General features: G+C 42.1%; 2 protein-coding genes across 2 annotated transcripts; both read left to right on the top strand.

The window, feature by feature from the left end:
* The first annotated feature begins 80 nt into the window (after positions 1-80).
* ubap1 (ubiquitin associated protein 1) lies at positions 81-8,210 on the top strand. Its single transcript, XM_010743290.3, has 7 exons — positions 81-264; positions 2,369-2,417; positions 2,574-2,698; positions 3,403-4,224; positions 4,354-4,512; positions 5,043-5,144; positions 5,329-8,210. The coding sequence occupies exons 2-7, from the start codon at positions 2,378-2,380 to the stop codon at positions 5,467-5,469; spliced, it is 1,389 nt and encodes a 462-aa protein (XP_010741592.2). The 5' UTR covers positions 81-264; positions 2,369-2,377; the 3' UTR covers positions 5,470-8,210.
* Positions 8,211-8,988: 778 nt separating this feature from the next.
* Positions 8,989-18,018, top strand: dcaf12 (DDB1 and CUL4 associated factor 12). Its single transcript, XM_010743289.3, has 9 exons — positions 8,989-9,420; positions 11,570-11,860; positions 13,354-13,632; positions 14,023-14,083; positions 14,242-14,435; positions 15,068-15,133; positions 15,492-15,654; positions 15,765-15,943; positions 16,103-18,018. Exons 1-9 carry the CDS (start codon positions 9,361-9,363, stop codon positions 16,259-16,261), a joined length of 1,452 nt encoding a protein of 483 aa, XP_010741591.1. The 5' UTR covers positions 8,989-9,360; the 3' UTR covers positions 16,262-18,018.
* The last annotated feature ends 161 nt before the right edge of the window (positions 18,019-18,179 follow it).

Here is an 18,179-nt window from a genome sequence, read left to right as displayed (position 1 = left end):
CAACACCTGAAGCATTGTTTTCTTTATTGAACCAGTTCACCAACACCGCGACTGACGCAGGCTGACGCTCTGACGTCATGTGACATGAGTGACGACAGACAGGAACCAGTTGAAGGGAGCTTGACAAATCAAGATGGCGTCCCACGCTGAAGCAGGAAAGAGATGTCATAAATAAAAACTCATCCGGAGAGGAGTTTCAATCGGAGTGCCACCTCGACGCGACGTCGTTTGGATTTTGAAAGAGGGAAGGCGGAGCAGATACAGGTGAGAGCGGCGTGTGTTTGTGTGGCAGCTGGGTTTAGTTTCCAGGGGCGGTGGCAGAGCAGGTCCAGACACATAACGTTACAGCCAGGCCACTGGCCAAGCTAAGCGTGTTAGCATCAGCTACAGCTTTCCCTCAAAAGCACAGCTCGTGGTACATGTCGGTAAATTAATTTATTCCGCATTAATATTCCGCTAATAACCAACTAATGTCACATCTTACTTCTCCTCCGCTAAGCCGCCACGGTATGTTCGCTGTTAGCGCTTTGAGCTAGCAGGACCCAAGCTTAGCTCGTTGCTAATTAACCCTGTCCGCCTGCCTTTATGCACAAGCTCATTAATTTATTGCACTTCATTACGTCCACTGGCAATATATTACGAGCCGTGCGTGCTCACGTACGCTGCTCGAAACGAGTTGATTTAAAGTAGACTCGGCGGAAAATGTGATGGACTGCAGTCGGTGCTCTCCTTTCGTTATCGTTTTAAGTTGGAGACAGTTTAGCTCCCTAAATATGACCTCTGTGAGTCATCCTGTGTTGTTGTAATCACGTTTACTGTGACTCTAACCGTGCTAAGTTGTTGAAACAGACACGGAAGCAGCAAGTTGACCGTGCTAAGTTGTTGAAACAGACACGGAAGCAGCAAGTTGTGACGCGTAACGTCATCCCTACGTAGCTACACAGTAACTACTGCATCATTATCAGTGATCGATGAAGACATCGGATACATATCACCAGGTCATCACGAGATACATCCTGATCACGTGTGTCCCATTTTCACGTGTAGCCAGAAAGCTTCTCTAGTCTAAAGTCTGGTATTTTCACCAATTTGGGGCTAATGGGCATGTACAACTCACAAGTTATAGTTAGTGTTAGTATTCCCAGTATCCTGATTGTTTTTACATGTTTTTAAAATGATGATTTTTTTGGTGTGTGCTGCTGATCGTCGCTCTGTTTGGAGAGTCTGCGGCCTTTTCTGTACCAATGCTGCAGATTGCAATATTCAGCAGATTGCAGTGTTTTCGAGACTATTGCATACGTGCTTGTTTTCTGTTTCAGTAGAAGGCACCGTATCGAGCAATATTCCCAGTAGGGACTGACTGAGAGCGCAGCCTTTATGTACATAACTATGAATTTAGAGCCTTTCATGCAAAGAGATTAACTTCAACTGGACCATAATGAATCTCACATCCATATTTTATTGTTCTCAGACACACACATTAATGGTTTCTCTTCTGTGATTTCTCCACTACTTCCTATTGTATTGTGTTCACTGGTAATTAATCTTAAAGCATGCATGACTATATTAATGTCTCAGGCCGTTAAAGCATCATTAAAGCTGCGCTTACAAAATAAACTCACTCGCATTATAGTCTGTGATCATCCGTAGCATATGGCTGATGTCTAAGTAACCTGTTGCCCACCTACAGTCCGTCTACGTTCATCTTGTGGAAATGGCTGGTTTTAATCTCACATGGAGGATTGGTGGGATTGGGATTTAATCGAATGAGCAAGCACGCAACAAATGAAGAGCTGTGAAGTACGGTGTTGTTATTAGTGTAGGCAGTACTAGCAAACTGATCAAAGCAGTGAGCTGTTTGATTTTCATTTTAAATGTAGTTTATTGCAGTTTCAGCTCTGTGAGTGGATCATATCTTTTTCAGTCCAAACACCAGCACGCGCATCAAAGTTCTGTGTGCGGTGGATGTGAAAGTGGACAGTGAACTCACTGTGTTAATGTCAGGCATTGTTGTGCAGTATAACCAAATAACAGGATTATGTGACTCGACACGCAGAGTGGCGGAACATACAAAGCCAGCGGGATCATGAAGAATTTCAATTTGCATAGACTGGACAGTAAGCACTGCCATGTGATCAAGTGTCACTGCTCTTATGTTTTGATTTAAATTTTAAAATATCGTATTTTGAGCTGAGACAAACTGTATTTAAACATCGACATCAAGGCAGATGGAGGACGTGCTGAGGACATCCCCTCTGGGCTGTTTGCACACTGTTACACCATAGTGTGTTTTTTACATTGACCTGTGGCTTTTATGTGTCAACACTCACTAACTTTATAACTGATGTGTACTCATGTTTGTTTTTAGAGTCTCTAAATGGCTGCGAGGAAGTCTGGAGCAGATGCATACAACAATGGTGAGAGCCTATTTTTAACACTTTTTTTCCCCCCACATTTTGACTACACTGACGTTTTGAATTGTGAGTTTGTAGGCTGAAGGTCTGCTGGTGCCTGTGGTTCCAGTCGCTATTCCTCTGATGTATTTTTGCTGTGTTTTTTTTTTTTGTACACAGGACCCATCAGCTACCTTGATGACGTTCCCTTCAGGATCAATAACAAATTCCTCTGCCCAGCTAAAGTGGGGCTGCCTGTTGGTTTTTGTCCACCAGACTGTGACTCTTTGTTGTTTGATACACAGGTTAGTCATAATAATAGAAAAGATGTTGATTTTGGTGTGCTGTGTAAACGTTACATTTTTAGTCATGCCGCAAAGCAGAGCAAAGGTATCTTTTTTAGAAGACTCCTTATGCCTCTTCCCTTGTTTGGTTTTAGGGATGCAATTTATAGTTTTTCTTGCAAAGGAACACTTTGAAAGCTCAAAATAATTTATCATTTTGCTATTTATTTTGCTACAACATAACATAGCACTGTCTTCTATATTCCCTGGTCAAATGGCTGTCTCTGCATACTCGTTTGTAACATACTTCGGCTTATGCCTATTCATGTATCTCTCTCGTGTAAATGTTTTACTTCCGTTTGATCTGATTATTTAGTCACTGTTTTGTTTTAAATGCCCTTTCCTGGTAAAATAAATTGCAAATTATTTAGATGGAGTGGTGTGGTCAAGCACAGGCTGTCAGTGGGATGACATGAAGTTATTTCAGTTGTTGCCTGGTAAATAGCATGCCTGGTCAAAAAGTCTGAGCACTTTTTGTTGTTTACAAGTTACACAGGAATCTGAAATTCAAATTATTCAATTCAAATGATAAAGTTGATAAATGTTTTATCTGTTCAGCTGGATTTGTAATATGGTGTGTCCCTCATACTAATTGTTTTCTCTGTTACTTTATGTACCCTCTTTGCCCATCATCCTGATTCTTCCTCTTGCTATGGTCTCAACAGTATGACTTTTCTCTGGAGAAGCGTAGTGTACGCTGGGGGGTTGAACTGGCTGAGGCCAGAGCAGCAGAGGCTAGAGCAGAAGAGGAAGCAGCAGCCAAGCAGGAGGCAGAGAGCAGAGAGTGTTTGGCACAGGCCCAGGACATTGATGGTGGTGGAGGGAAGAAACACCTGACTGCTGCAGAGGACCAGGACCTTCTACCACCAGCGTTGAACCCTGTCCTGGCGGGTCTGAGCCACAACGCCATCCTCACTCCACTGCCTGCCCCAAGCCTTGGCCCTAGGAAAATTCAGCCGAGCACACCCCAGCCACACAGCCTCAATCTAGCTGACTTTGAGCGGGAAGAGGACCCTTTTGACAAGCTGGAGCTCAAAACTTTGGACGATAAGGAGGAACTCAGGAACATCCTCCAGAGCCAGCCTCAACCTCAACCTCTTCCCTCTGTATCCCCACCAGAGGTCTCCCAGAGGGGGTCACGTGGGAACAGCCCGTCTCCTCCCAGCACCAACACCAGCCTCGCAGCCAAACCTGGCTTTAACCATAAACCCAACGGGTTGGTTGCCCTGCTGGACATGGACATAGTTGGGCATCCTGGGAGAGCGGGGTTTGACACAGATGATCGACCATGTAACATTCGCTCTCTCACTTTCCCTAAGCTCTCTGATTCTGGTGACCCAGAGCCAGTAAGATACAGCCCACTCCCCACACCCATCTCTGCTCCCCGACACAGCCTACCGAATGGCAGCCCGCCGACCATACCCAAGACCCAAGTTATTGTTGCTCCTGAGCCACCAAGCCACACCAAGAGTGGTGCACCAAAAATGGTGAGCATGAGCTTACACGCTAACTTATATACTTGACTTACAGTGTGCATAGTTAATGTGGGATATAATAATGTAGATTAACGGTAAATAATTGAACCTCACTGACATCCACTCATGTTTTTACACTAGGTCAACCCAGGGTCAGGACCTGCTACCCTTCCATGTGGCGGAGCCCTGCTCAGCATGACCCCCAGCGAGCGTCAGTGTGTGGAAACCCTTGTGGGCATGGGCTACTCTTATGAGGGTGTCCTTCGAGCCATGCAGAGACAAGGACAGAACGTGGAGCAGGTGCGACTCCTTTTCACGCAATTACGCAGAAATCTGGACTCCTAGCACTCGGACATGGTTAACAGTTTGTTGTTTGTGTGCTTCTATAATTGTGTTTAGTGAAGACAGTCATCAATACTGTACACCTGTAAATATAGCCTTAAATTGAAATAAAAGTTGTTGAATCGCTGTTGTCTCTAAAGTTATGGCAATAGATACGTGTCAGTAACTGGGGAAAAAATCTATGACCTACCCAACCATGGTCACAGGATTATGGTAGTTGTAGATGTGGGATGAACTAAAAGTAAATTAGCAGGTTCTGTGGAGTTGGTATGCCTGATTTAGCATTGGGCATCATTATTCTATAAAATGTAAGATGACATGAAGACAATAATGAACCATACACAACATTAACATCCATAACATTCATTTGAACACACAATACAACAAAATTAAACAAAAAAGCCTCATTGCTCTTTTGTAATCCCTAATCTAAGACAATGTAATGCTCAAAGCAGACATAATAAACATGTACTCATTGTTTGTCTCAGGTACTGGATTATCTGTTTGTCCATGGGCGTCTGTGTGAGCGGGGCTTTGATGCCAGTGCAGTGGAGGAATGTTTAGAGATGTACCAATGCTCAGAGGAAAAGGTTTGTACTATTTGTACAGGTAACTGCCCATCGTAAGAACATGCATTTTGTCCACACGGAGTGTAAAAAGTCAAATCAGCAGAGATACCTCTATGTTATCATATCGTATAATAATTTAGCCAAAATCTATTGAATACATTAATAGATTATATAATCTAAAGTAGTTTTTTTCCATCCTTCCCAGGCCTTGCAGTTCCTTGAGCTAATGTCAAGATTTGGCGAAATGGGATTTGAGCGGGATGCCATCAAAGAGGTGCTGCTGGTCCACAACAATGATCAGGACAAGGCTCTAGAGGACCTGATGGCTCGGGCTGCAGCAAGCTGAGCCAAGCTAACCGGCCAACCAAAGCCCTGTCCAGGGCTTGCCTCCCGCTACTACCCAACACAGCCCCTTTCCTCCTGCCTACCCTATCAACACCATGCCCTGCCCTTGCCTTGGCTGTGGAAAGGGCAACTGGGAGATGGTTATATTTCTCTCTGTGCTAAAACGTATTGTCTCTCAGCACTTCTTAAAGACTGTGTGCCTAGAGTGGAGGGGGTCAAAGTGTAACCATAATTCATGGTGGTGTTTTTTTCTAACAAATCCTGGGGTTTCCGGGATTTGGTACTGCTAGGGTATTTAAGAATGGGAAGAATGTCTGAGCTGCAAAGGAGAAACTGGAAGAATTGTGACTGTGGCTGTTTTGATGCCTCTGATATGCTTCCACTTGGAAGTGTTTTATCTGACTGCAGGCAAAGCTGCAGGACCAAATGTGGAGCTGCCGATGAAAGGCTCTAAGCGCATCACAGAAAAACCAGTTTGAACTCTTGAAACTCCCAAACAACTAAGCTGCCATCTTCCACTGCTCAGTGCAGACCTAGTAAATGGTGGAGGGGATCTGGGGGAGGGGGGCGGGGTCCTCGAGGAGGCTCCAATCAAACAGAACTGACTAACATATAAAAAAATTTTAAAAAAGAAGAAAAAAAGAAAGGCCTAGTTGTCAGACAGTTAACTGACTCTCAAAAGTGCCCTCTCTGCTCTGGAGCCCTGCCCTCAGTTCTGTTCATCTTTATTCTTTCATTCATTCATTCATTTTTGTTGTTTATTTGGGCACTTTTCCATCACTTTGAAGATTCCATCGCTTTGCTTTCTGTTATAGGAGCTGGATAATAATAATAATATCCATAGTCATTATAATTCTTAAGAGATACTACCTCCCCAGTACACTCTTTGACCTGCACTGGAATGCCCTGTATAAGAAGTGGGGGAAAAAATGTGGAAAGATTCTCTGTAGGAAATAATAAGAAATTTGTCAAAACCCACTGGCACTGACGTGTCACATGCTACACAGGCACACACATTTCATACTTATCAGCTTATTTAAAATAGTACACTGACACTTTTGTTAAAAAAAAAAAGAGTTTGATATGATAATGTAAGATATGTAAACACGCGAGCGCTTTGAATTGTCATGGATTTTCTGTTTGCATACTGGAAAAGAGTGAGAAAAAAAAAGGACAAGATGTAAGTGAGGGTTGCTTTTGCAGCCACATCACAGTGCAATAGAGACATTTCATATTGTGTGACTGTTGACTGGCACTTTGAGCCTCAAGTAATTGTTGGGAGATGGGGAACGGTATTCGAGCCTTTGCTGATTCCTATCATTTATTCTCTGTTATTAGATTTCATATCGCAAAATCGAATCAAACATGACTTTGGTTTGTCGACGACTTGTCCACTTTCTTTTCTCACGTGTAATAATCTTGATTTTATGTTTGTCGACATCGCCTTAGTCGTAAAAAGGAAAGTCAGTCAGCAGAACTCAAAAGTGTTGTGCCACTTGTTGATTGGCTGTAATTGCTTAAAAGAAGACCAGAATCCTTTTCTTTCTTTTTTTTTTTAAAGAGTTTGTGGACCTTGTGAGTTCCATGCTACATATGTTGACAAAGCATGTCTGCTCAATTGCACTGAGGGCAAAGATGGCAGAAATGTCCATAATCTTGAGCTCTGTGGGATTGTGAGTGGCATGGTAACAGATTAAGGGCTTAAAGTTGGCATAATGTGACTGGGAGAACTGGCACTTTGCGTGGGGCAGGTCCATTACATTGTTTCACAAGTGCAAGAAGAAACTTTGTAACCACCAATCTATTTAACAGCAACTCTGGGTTTGACAAATATAGACAAACCCAGACTATACAGTTTACACATAGTACAGTTTATTGCCAATAAAGACATCATTTTACATGTTTAATAGAAGCTATCAGCAACTAGTGTCAGCAGAATAATCAGTACCAGTCAAACCAGAAGGATGAGTACGTGTTGTATCACATAAACTTTCTGGATGCTTGCAACAAATTTGCAACGAAGAACAAACGACAAAACTCTCCAGTGTTTGCTTAAGTGACATACATCATCATGACTCAGTCCTTCACTCCATTTTTGCTTCTCTTCTTTGGTTAGCACAGTGCAAACATTGTGACACACACAAGGTAGAGTCCTTATTTAAGCCAGAGTTTCGTCCAATAGTTGACATTGTGATCACCGAAATAAGTGTTTTCATCCAGCTGTTTAAATTGCCTTCCTTGTTGATTTACTGTGATAAAGAAGAATGAAACATTCATTTTACAGATAAACACATAAGTGGTATTATTGTCGCCTTACATAACTGGAGTGTGGTTTTCTTAATCACACATAAAGCAAGTTGATGTCCACTCTTCTGAAAGCCTCACAAGTTGGAGTCAAGTATAGCAGGTTCTGGGCCTCCTCCATCAATGCCTCCTCCCATTTCTGTTACGATCTTCTAGTTGTGTGGAGATGAAACGCAACTAGACTGTTATTATTTAGGGTGTCATGTCTAAGGGTTTATATATCAAATCCACTTCTAAGTAACTGCATAATTGAACATGGGGCGCTAATGAATCTAATGAACATTGGAATATCTTACTGGTATAATAAATGGTGGGCGAGGTGAGTGTTCCTTTCCCATGCTCCTGAAATGTGATTTTACAAAATGTTCAGTTTCTTCTCGAATGATTTGGAAAATCCACACGATTAAATGTGCACATCTTTTCAGTGGTGAGACTGTTTATCGTTGCTGGTGTTACTTTTTAAGCTTCATTTGACCTGAAGCTGGTGGAGACGTACAATTCCTGCTTCCTGTTTTCTCTCTTCACTGTGTTCCGTTAACAAGACAGCAACAATACAGGTGATTGTCCATCCAGGTATTGTCAGTGGCAGCTGGAAACATCCAACTGTGTGGCCGAGTCAGCAGGAAAAAAAATGGTATACAGAATAGAGGCCTGAGCTCACCAGGGTTAAAAAGAAGATTACAAAGTCAGGTATAATGTCTGTTTACAGAACACACAGTGTTCCGTCATCTCTCTGATTTTAGATTTCCACGTGTGTCTTTGTGCTCATGCAAATAATGGCCGTCTTCAGTATAACCCATAAAGATAACTGCAGAATTTTTTATTTCAAAATGTATGATTTCTTCACTTTAGCCTGAGATTGTCCAGGCATGATATGACTAACACAGACCAATAAAATAATATTTAAATATTCATATTTAAATTATATTTCTGAATCATACTAAAAAACATTTAGGAGAGCATAATGTGGCATTATGATTGCATGTATTGCCTGAAATTCTTTAAAATTTAAAAGCTGTGTATATTGAATTTATATCATTATAAATATATAATATAAATATATTGTATATGATGAATATAGGACTTGTAGTATAAAATGTATCAATTCTACTGAGAGTTTACTGACTGAAAACAAAACAGAGCGAGCTGAATAATCTGATCAATGGTCTTTTACGCAGTTGGCGTGAGCGCGCACGCACGACGCTCGCGTTCACGTACGACCTTGTTTTTGTTGATGTTTAACTTGAGTGCGGCTGCGCGCTGCTCAATGCTTTCGCCGTTGCTGACGCGACTTGGCAGGGGAAAAAAAAAAATAGTGTGTGAACCCTCTGGCAGCGGCCAGCGACTCTGTCGAAACCGAATAGGTAGTACGACCTAAGACTATTGTTATTTGGGAGCCGATGGTAGTAAGTGAGCGACAATCTTAACCAGCGACTAACCAACCTCTCCCGTATGTGATCGCCCTTCCTCCTCGTCGGACGCTGCCAGCGAGGGCCAAGGGACAAAATAGCATATCGCCATTATATGATCCAGTGTCCAGCGTCACTTTTACCCTCCATGTGGGTGAGGGAACTGTGTGTATCCGATTATGGCGAGAAAAACAGTTAGCAGGAAAAGGAAGGCAGGAGAGCCCAAGGACCAACAACAGGTAGGCGGAAACCGGTGCGGATCCGTGTTAGCCAGCTAGTCAGTTATGCTAGCATGCTAACTAGCGCTGGGATAGCCAGATTTAGCTCTACCAGAAGCTCGTTGTTGATGGCATCTTGACAGATTAACCGCTAAAATACACCACGCGTTATGGACAAAGCGCTACAATCGTGGCTTGGTTTAAACAATACAACATTGTGTTTCTGTTGGAAAGTCAGTACCCGCTAATGTTAGCACGGCGTTAGCCAACGGCAGCCCGTTGTCATTACAACAGCTAGCTACCTCATCATCTTATTCGGGCTTTTATTTGATTCAAATCACGATTAAAAACAATTTCCGAGGTACGTAACGCTTTCAGGTTATTGTCCTGTTGGGGTCACTGCTTGTCACCCACCGGTCATCACCCAGAATAACGTCAATAATGACTGAAAACTGGATTTGTCTTGTAGTAGCGAATTATTAAGCACAGCTGTAGCTATCCCTTTAGCTAACATGAGCCCAAACGTTAAAAACAGTTAGCCAGCCAACTTACACCGGGCTAACCGCTCGAACCAACCAGAGGATCAGATGAAACAACATTTCTGATCGACACGAAGATGTTTTCCTGCACATTGAGCCCCGAGCTCGGTTGTTTACACCGCGAAATATGCGTTGACCTAAACCCGAAAGTGAACGTCAGTATGACTAGCTTTGCTTTAAAATATTTTACGATTTGTTTTTTTTATCGCGATGTCTCGGGCATGTGCAGCCGCAATCATTCACCGGTAGATTTAAAGCGCATTCATAATCGCGGTATATTAATTAATCGATCATATCAGACAAAACTATGAGAAATAATACACAGATGTCATCACTGTGACATATGAACACTTCATGTTTCTTTCCCCATGGCACAGGGCTGTTGCACAATTTACGCAGGATATGAATAATTAAAATGAACATACAATTAAAAATCAACAATAGTATTTGTAATTTTACTTTGATATGACATGTGGAAATGCTACCAAAAATGTTTTTAATATGTCTTTCAACAATGTTTAGCGACTGGTGTACACCTGGTGAGGACGTCCTCACTTGATTATCAGACTAGTCTTTGTCTTTTTTCACTTGTGGACATTCATATTCAGATAATAATTGTTTTACTAGTTTGACAAATTGCAATTCTTTTGCTACAGCAAGCGTTTTCTCACATCTCTATAAAACCAAATAAAATTTTAAAAAATCTGTGCCGTGACCTGAGGCTGTACATTCTTAAGTGTGAATAGGAGCGCTTTAATTGGACAGACCAAATGAGATTTTTATATGATCATAAATGTTACATGGATGTATTGATGGACAGGCAAGAAGAGTGTGACGGGTGTGCATTATGTGACTCGGCCTTATACACATTTTTAGCATATATTTATGTATGTGTATGAACGATATCTTGTGTTCCTGAACAGTAATAATTCTGACTTCCCTCTGGAACTCTCTCTCCTAACACATCCGTGACTGTACTGACTTGCCCACCTTCAAATCTCTGACCTTTTTAAAATTGCTTTTAGTGTTTAGCTCAGTCTATTGTGTTTTTAGTGAACTATCTCATATTGTTTTTATGATTTAATGTTCTTCTTATGTAAAGTGTCTTTGAGTGCCTTGAAAAGCACTTTTAAATAAAATGTATTATTATTATTATTATTATTATTAGTATTATTATTATTATTAAGTCTCATGACTAACAATTGGTGTAGTCTCCAATTCCATTATAGAGAGCTGAGGATACCTGAGTGAGGCGATGCATCAAATTCAGCACACTAGGCCTCTATTGACCCAGTCTCATGAAGTGTCAGTGATGACAGTGTGTGTGTGTGTGTTTTTGTTGTAATACTCTGACGATCCTCTAAGGCTCTTCAGTCTGTATCACTTGGCTACAGAAATGTGTCCACTGTCCTCAGGGGGATGGGGATGGCTCAGCACTGACAGTTCTGACATGGGGATTAAGAAAGATGTGATTCAGTTAGATTATAATATTTTAAGACTCATTTTTTTTATTCATAACATTAGTTACTAATTGATTATAAAACATAATCATCAAATATCCCTGAAACACTTTAGACTTATCCCACAGCAAAGACCTTCTTTCTTGACTTCTCCTCCCTCTCTTTCCTCAGCTGGGCTGGTGTCAGGCACCACACAAGCGGAGCCGAGTTTCTTCTTCATCACGTCATGCCCAGCAGTGGTGGTGCAGTCGGCGCTCAGTGGTATGTGCCCTCCGGGGACGGGAGTTCAGGCCTCAACAGCAGCATGAGTTGCGGCTCCAGCGGAGCCTGCGTGGCTTTGCGGCCGGCAGGCTTCCCGGCATCCTCAAGGAGAGGGAGTTCTCACTGGGGCGACTCAACAAGGTGTTCGCTTCACAGTGGCTCAACCACAGACAGGTCGTGTGCGGGACCAAGTGCAACACGGTGAGAGTTCATTTTGTTACCAACCTATGTTTATTGGTTAGGCATTGCCAAATATTTTTAACACTGTGTTAATATGCGAGTAGTATCACCTAATCAGTAATATTACATGAACTCCATTGTTTTAGGTCGATGTCAGAGTAAGTATAATGCAAGTAACTGAACTGAATCAGCTTAGTGGTGTATTCCTTTGCAGTTTGATGTGGAGCCTCTTCTCACTTTGCCTGAATCTTAATTTAAGTTTAATTTAAGTGAAAAATCATAAAATGGAAATTTTTCTGACTTCTGCTGTTCAGTGTGAAGCATGTTGAGACTCAGTGACCCCAAATCTGAAGCCATGGTACTATTCTATTTTGGGAATTGGTGGTTTCAAGTAGGGATGTAACGGTACACTCAACTCACGACTCGATTCGAGTCCCGATTTTTTTGTTTACGATACGTTTTTTTTCACGATTTTTTTAAAATCAAAATGAGCTACAGACAAATTATGACCAAATAAAATTATCTTTTTATTTGTCGGAAAAAAAATCTCTCTTTACAGAAACTCTCAAGCAGTTTGTGTTCTTATTAGGGCTGCCAGCAAGCAGCTGATCTGACCATTACCTTTCAGCTTGAAGTATGAGCTATAGCTCATTAACCCTTTAATGAGAGTCCACAGCCCCGGGAAACGGCGAGGTCCGGGCGCTGTAAACGCAGAGCCGGTCGCGGCGCACCACCTCGGAGGAAATGCGCCCGGCGGGGGCCAGCCATCGCCGGGGAGAGGTCCCATGAGGTGATCCTCCCGCACGGCCGTCCCTGACCCGAGTTTAATCCCCCGTGCAGAATGCGCGGAAGTTGCGGTGATTGGTTAAAATTGCAACACCGCCCTGAATTCACGGGGATTAACTGAAGTTGCGTTGAAGTTGCAAATCACAACATCGTGAATTCCTGGAGGATCTGTGTTATGGTATCATTTACAGTACAGTCAGGCCTGACGCCGATTACCACTACTGCGCATGTGTGTAGGGGTGTGTGTGTGTGTGTGTGACACAGAAAGGCAGACGCGGCAGTGGAAGCTGCAGCCACAACGTAACCTATTTCTAATTAAATAAAAGACGAAAAAGAACATATCCTACTTCTCTCGCATTCGCCAAGAATCGCGATTCATTTTTTCTGTCAACCGATGCGAGTCGTCACACATTTGTACCGATTTTAATCGTGTCACGATGTATCGTTACACCCCTAGTTTCAAGTCATAAGTTTGGTCACGATTGAGGATGTCCTCAGTTCAGTCCTCAGAGAATCAATCATCCTTTATTGACTAGAAAAGGAAAAAAAGGACCATGTTGAACTTTCTGTTTTGTTAGAAGTGTGTGTCCATTCAGTAGGTAAATAACAGTACATTTTACATCATGGTAACATTCATCAACCTCTGTGTTTCAGTCAGATCACAGAACACACAAACACATTTTTCTGTGAACCTGATAAGCTAACAGGATGTCTTCTTTAATTTGCAGCTTTTTGTAGCCGACGTCCTGACGGGGCAGATAACGCGTATCCCCATGCTGAAGGACAGGGAGTGTCGCAGTGGAGGTTCTGGGGTGGTGGGTACAGTCGTGGCAGAGCGGCATTACCACTCCACGGCAGGCTCACGCTCACGGCTGGACCAGCAGGGCTGCGGGATCCATGCTATTGAACTGAACCCATCCAGAACGCTGCTAGCCACAGGAGGAGACAACCCAAACAGCCTGGCCATCTACCAGCTGCCCACACTGGACCCTGTCTGTGTTGGAGATGTAAGTGGTTTGGTTGACATCTTTAGTCATTTTGCGAGTATGTTGTTTACCAGTCCAGGTGCTTTATGGCCTCACCAACAGAGGGGCTCTAGCTGTAGAGCTGTCAGCATCAGCTGTAGCCTTAATCCCAGATTTCCTCAGTGATTCAAGTTTATCTGGTCTTGTGTTTATTCTGGCTGGAAAACAACTGACTAAGCAAAGCTTAGTTGGCCTGATTAAGGACTAGGGTGTCATCATCTTGCTGTACATAGCCAGCTAGCAGCGTAGTTTCTTTCACCAAAAATTGTTGCATGGATGGTGTGCGATGGGTGCGATGTTTAACCCGAAGCACACGGGGTCGTGTAATACTAGTTGTTTTGCTTTTTACATAATAGCCTTTTGTTTTTTCAGGATGGTCACAATGACTGGATCTTCTCCATTGCCTGGATCAGCGACAACATGGCGGTTTCTGGTGAGTTATCTGTATGAGCTAAGCTGTATGAATGAACACTGCTGTGTCATGCCCTCTACACACTGTGATGACAGTCCTGACAGTGTTTGCCACTTTTGTTAGCAGGCAGTAGAAACAGTCTGCGATGTAGACACGTTGTTATGTTTTGAAATTCCCAGGGTCCAGAGATGGCTCCATGGGCTTGTGGGAGGTGACGGAGGAAGTAATGAATCAGGCAGAGCGCAGTCAGAACGAGGAGTCGGTACCCTCCTACGCCCACATCTCCCACCGTGCCCTCAAGGACATCCCGAAGGAGTACACCAACCCATACAACTGTAAAGTCCGTGCTCTGGCCTTCAACAACAACCACAAAGTAAGATTCATACTGATGCAGCGGTTAGGGAAACCACATGATTGTATACTCAGTGAACATTAAAATAATAATGATAATATATAAGTCTCTCTATATATAATATATATAAGTCTGAATTTACTGAGTTATTTATTTAGTTTTCAGTCATTTTATAATAATCATGAGATTTAATGATACATTGACTGTTGTCAGGAGGCTCAGGTAGCCTGGTAGACTTCAGGTAATCTTTAAAAAAAAAATAATGGAAGTGGCTTACTTATCTGATATTTTTCTGCCATATTTTGGGTAGAAAGCGTTGTTTGAAACATCAGCCGAGGAGTGAGTTATGCTGCAGATGTTGTTTGATCATTTTCTATGGATGTTTTGATGCGTCTTTTTATGCTGTGAAAGTGGGTCAGCAGAGGAATCCACTCTAACCATTCACGCTAACCACAGTAGTGGTGCATAAAGTGGTATATGACAATGTCTTTTCAATCCTACAGTGGAAGAATATTCGATGTAAAAAAAACACTGCTGAGGGTACCTTGCTAAATTCTTACACCTGGGACTGCATGTCGTCTCTGTGTTCTGTCTCAGTGCAAAACATCTTTAGTCATTAAAGTCTGTCTTGCCATGTTTTCCCCTTTTTTCAGGAACTGGGTGCTGTGTCCTTGGACGGCTATTTCCACCTCTGGAAAGCTGAGCACAACTTGTGCAAGGTAAATCACAATACATAGTAATACACAGGACTAATAATCAGTATGTGATGCATTTCTTCTGCATATTTCTAGGGTGACACAATCAGCGAATCATAAACAGGCTACAAGTTGTATTCAAACATTTTTACCATTATAGTTTAAAATAAGATTAGTTGCCCACCGAAATTGTAAATGATCCTTTAATATTTATAGACTTTTCTTATTTAGTGGAGCTTTACAGTGGAGTTCACCTTTTAAAACGTGATAGCTATGCATACTAACACTCATGTTTAAATTATCCAAAGAAGAAGAGGCTGTTAGTGACAGAATTTCTTCTACTTGGTTCACGTTTTAACAGTTTTACGGTGTTTCCCTCTAGATACTGTCCACCAAGCTGCCTCACTGCAAAGAGAATGTGTGTCTGGCATACGGACAGGACTGGTCAGTGTACGCTGTGGGTTCTCAGGCCCATGTTTCATTTCTGGATCCGCGACAGCCTACACACAGCATCAAGTCTGTCAATTCCAGAGAGAGAGGAAGTGGTAAGTGATCTGTAAACGTCTAGAAGAAGCTAATGGCACGAGAAGTGAAAGCTTAAACAGGCAGTGTTTTTGAGCATTTAAGACATCTTTGTGTGTGTGCGTGTGTGCAGGGATCCGATCAGTGAGTTTCTATGAGCACATTGTGACGGTGGGCACCGGCCAAGGTTCTCTTCTTTTCTACGACATCCGGGCCCAGAGATTCCTGGAGAACCCTTTGAATCCAGCTGGGGGTTACCGGAAGTGCCCAGGAGATGGCATCCTCAAGCTCACTACAGGGAAAGGCTGGCTGGTAGACACTTTTTCCTTCTTCCCTATTTGTATACAACAAACTACACAATATTTGTTTTGAAAGATGAAACTGCAGTTGACACAAATATTCTAAAAAATATCACTGCATTTATAGACACAATTTTTCCTTTCTTCTCTCTGACTGCTGCGCCACTTTCAGAATCATGATGAGACGTGGAGGAGTTACTTCTCAGACATTCATTCCTTCCCCAACGCGGTGTACACCCACTGTTACGACGACTCCGGCACCAAGCTGTTTGTAGCAGGTGGACCACTCTGCTCTGGCCTGCATGGCAACTACGCAGGACTGTGGAGCTAGCCTCTCCGTCTCCCCGCTCCATTGCTTTATCACTACTACACCCTCGTCCAGATTTTTGCATAACCAGACCCTCCATCCCTCTCCCTCTTCAAGTCTGTTGACCTCACTGTCTTGTATTGTCACTCTATTTTGCTCACACGTGGACTCAGGAGCATGATCTTGCCCCCACCGTATCACGGCTTTGAATATTGTTGTTGTGTATGTTTGTGTCCACCATCACAGTATCCACTCTCCTCCAATTCTTCCTTTGCACCTTTCCTCCACAGCTACTCAGTTTTTTTTTATATGAAAATGTACAAACTTATTAACTAGTATTTTTCTCAAGAGCTGCAAAGTCTGCCACTAAGGAACTCAGAAGTCTTGAGAAACATTAAGAATAAAGTAATACATGTTCTCATAATTTAAAACGTTTGCATCCAACCCACAGGGATTAGGCTAGGATCTTTTGCTGGTTTATGTTTTGTTTTTTTTTTGTTTTTGGTATGTAAGGATAGTGTTTACTGCTGCTTCCTCTGTGATAAATGACAGTGTCTTTGTGAAACACCCCAAAAATTCCTTTTCATTCTCTCACTGAAATGGACGGCAATAAAAAAAAAATAAAATAAAAGGAGAGGGAGAGAGGAAGAAGGACTTGAAGAGACAATACACTTTGAAGGACTGAACCCGGAGTGCAGTTTGACGTTTTGGTAGACTGGTTGGAACAGCCCGTCCTGTCCCGCAAACAATCACAAAGAACTTCTCTCTTCTCCTGTCGGAAGTAAAACGAAGCAGCCAATCAAAACAGGACTTTGTGTTCAGATTTTTCTCATTGAGATGATGTAAAGGAGAAACATTAAGATTGCTAAATGCAGTGTTGTTGTTCTGCTACGAATTTATCCCAACAAATGCGTATTTTATTTTTGACTGTGTGATTTGACAGGCATACCCCTGCTGATATTCTAATTAGCTTTATTTGTATTTATTTCCCCCTCCCGCTGTCACCTTCAGTTGGTCAGGGGTCTTTGTACCTGCTTCTTTGGAAGGATATATTGTCTTTTTGCCGTTTGCTTACGTTCCTGTTCTCTTTAACCAGAATGCTCTCAGCAGATTTGTACATTAGTGGTGTTCAAATCCTGATCTGTAATCGTACTGGTGTTAAGATTTTGATAGTATCATCAAATACGATGATTGATAGGTAGAGGCGCCTTTAATTGCTGGATTGAATCCCCCTCTCCCTCTAAATGATTCTTGGACTCCTCCACGGGAACAAGGGAGAAGATTTGTAGTAGCTCACTTTGATCTTCTCAACCATCCACCACGAAGGATGCAAGTTGAACTGATGAGAATTCTTTTTTTTTTTTTTTTGGAGTTGACTGGCGTTCGATGCTGCAGGCACATACATTTGTTGTCACAGTTGTAAAACTTTCTTTTTTTTGTACCAAGGAGTGAGCGATTCCGCTCTTTTCCTTGTTTGGTAGAGGCAGGGTCGGCTTTGACTTAACGTTTTTGCCTTCCTCGAGTCTTTCTGTGAAAGACTGCCACAGGCGATCATAGTTTTCCTTTTCTACAGTTTTCATGATAATGACAGATTGAAAAGTAAAACCCCAATTACAACAACAAATTGAACAAATAACCAACACTTTTAAAGTGTATTTTATATATAAATGTGTATATGTATGTGTAAAATACATAGGGACAATTGCATACATTTTTATGTATATGTCTGAGGAAGTGTGTGGATTGATCTGTCTACTTGGTGATGCCCTGTTTTTTTTATACATGCCTCATGAATGTTTTTACAAATGACTGAATCTGAGGATATTGTAAGATATAAACATCTGGGGAAAAAAAAAAAAACAAGCTATTAAATCTTTAAAAAGAGTAAATAATAAAAATAAAATGTATATTGATGTAACGTTTCTTTTTTTTTTGTTCGTGC

Source organism: Larimichthys crocea, chromosome VI (assembly GCF_000972845.2).
Source record: "Larimichthys crocea isolate SSNF chromosome VI, L_crocea_2.0, whole genome shotgun sequence".
NCBI lineage: Eukaryota > Metazoa > Chordata > Actinopteri > Sciaenidae > Larimichthys > Larimichthys crocea.
Note: the sequence above shows the minus strand (reverse complement) of the source record. Positions and strands in the feature narration are given on the sequence as shown.

Bases quoted from the DNA above. Each gene is read 5' to 3' on its own strand.
- ubap1 (XM_010743290.3), top strand. From the start codon at position 2,378: ATGGCTGCGAGGAAGTCTGGAGCAGATGCATACAACAATG. The intron at 2,418-2,573 runs GTGAGAGCCTAT...TTTTGTACACAG, and splicing joins AGCAGATGCATACAACAATG to GACCCATCAGCTACCTTGAT. The intron at 4,225-4,353 runs GTGAGCATGAGC...TTTTTACACTAG, and splicing joins AGAGTGGTGCACCAAAAATG to GTCAACCCAGGGTCAGGACC.
- dcaf12 (XM_010743289.3), top strand. From the start codon at position 9,361: ATGGCGAGAAAAACAGTTAGCAGGAAAAGGAAGGCAGGAGAGCCCAAG. The intron at 9,421-11,569 runs GTAGGCGGAAAC...CTCTTTCCTCAG, and splicing joins AGCCCAAGGACCAACAACAG to CTGGGCTGGTGTCAGGCACC. The intron at 13,633-14,022 runs GTAAGTGGTTTG...TTGTTTTTTCAG, and splicing joins ACCCTGTCTGTGTTGGAGAT to GATGGTCACAATGACTGGAT.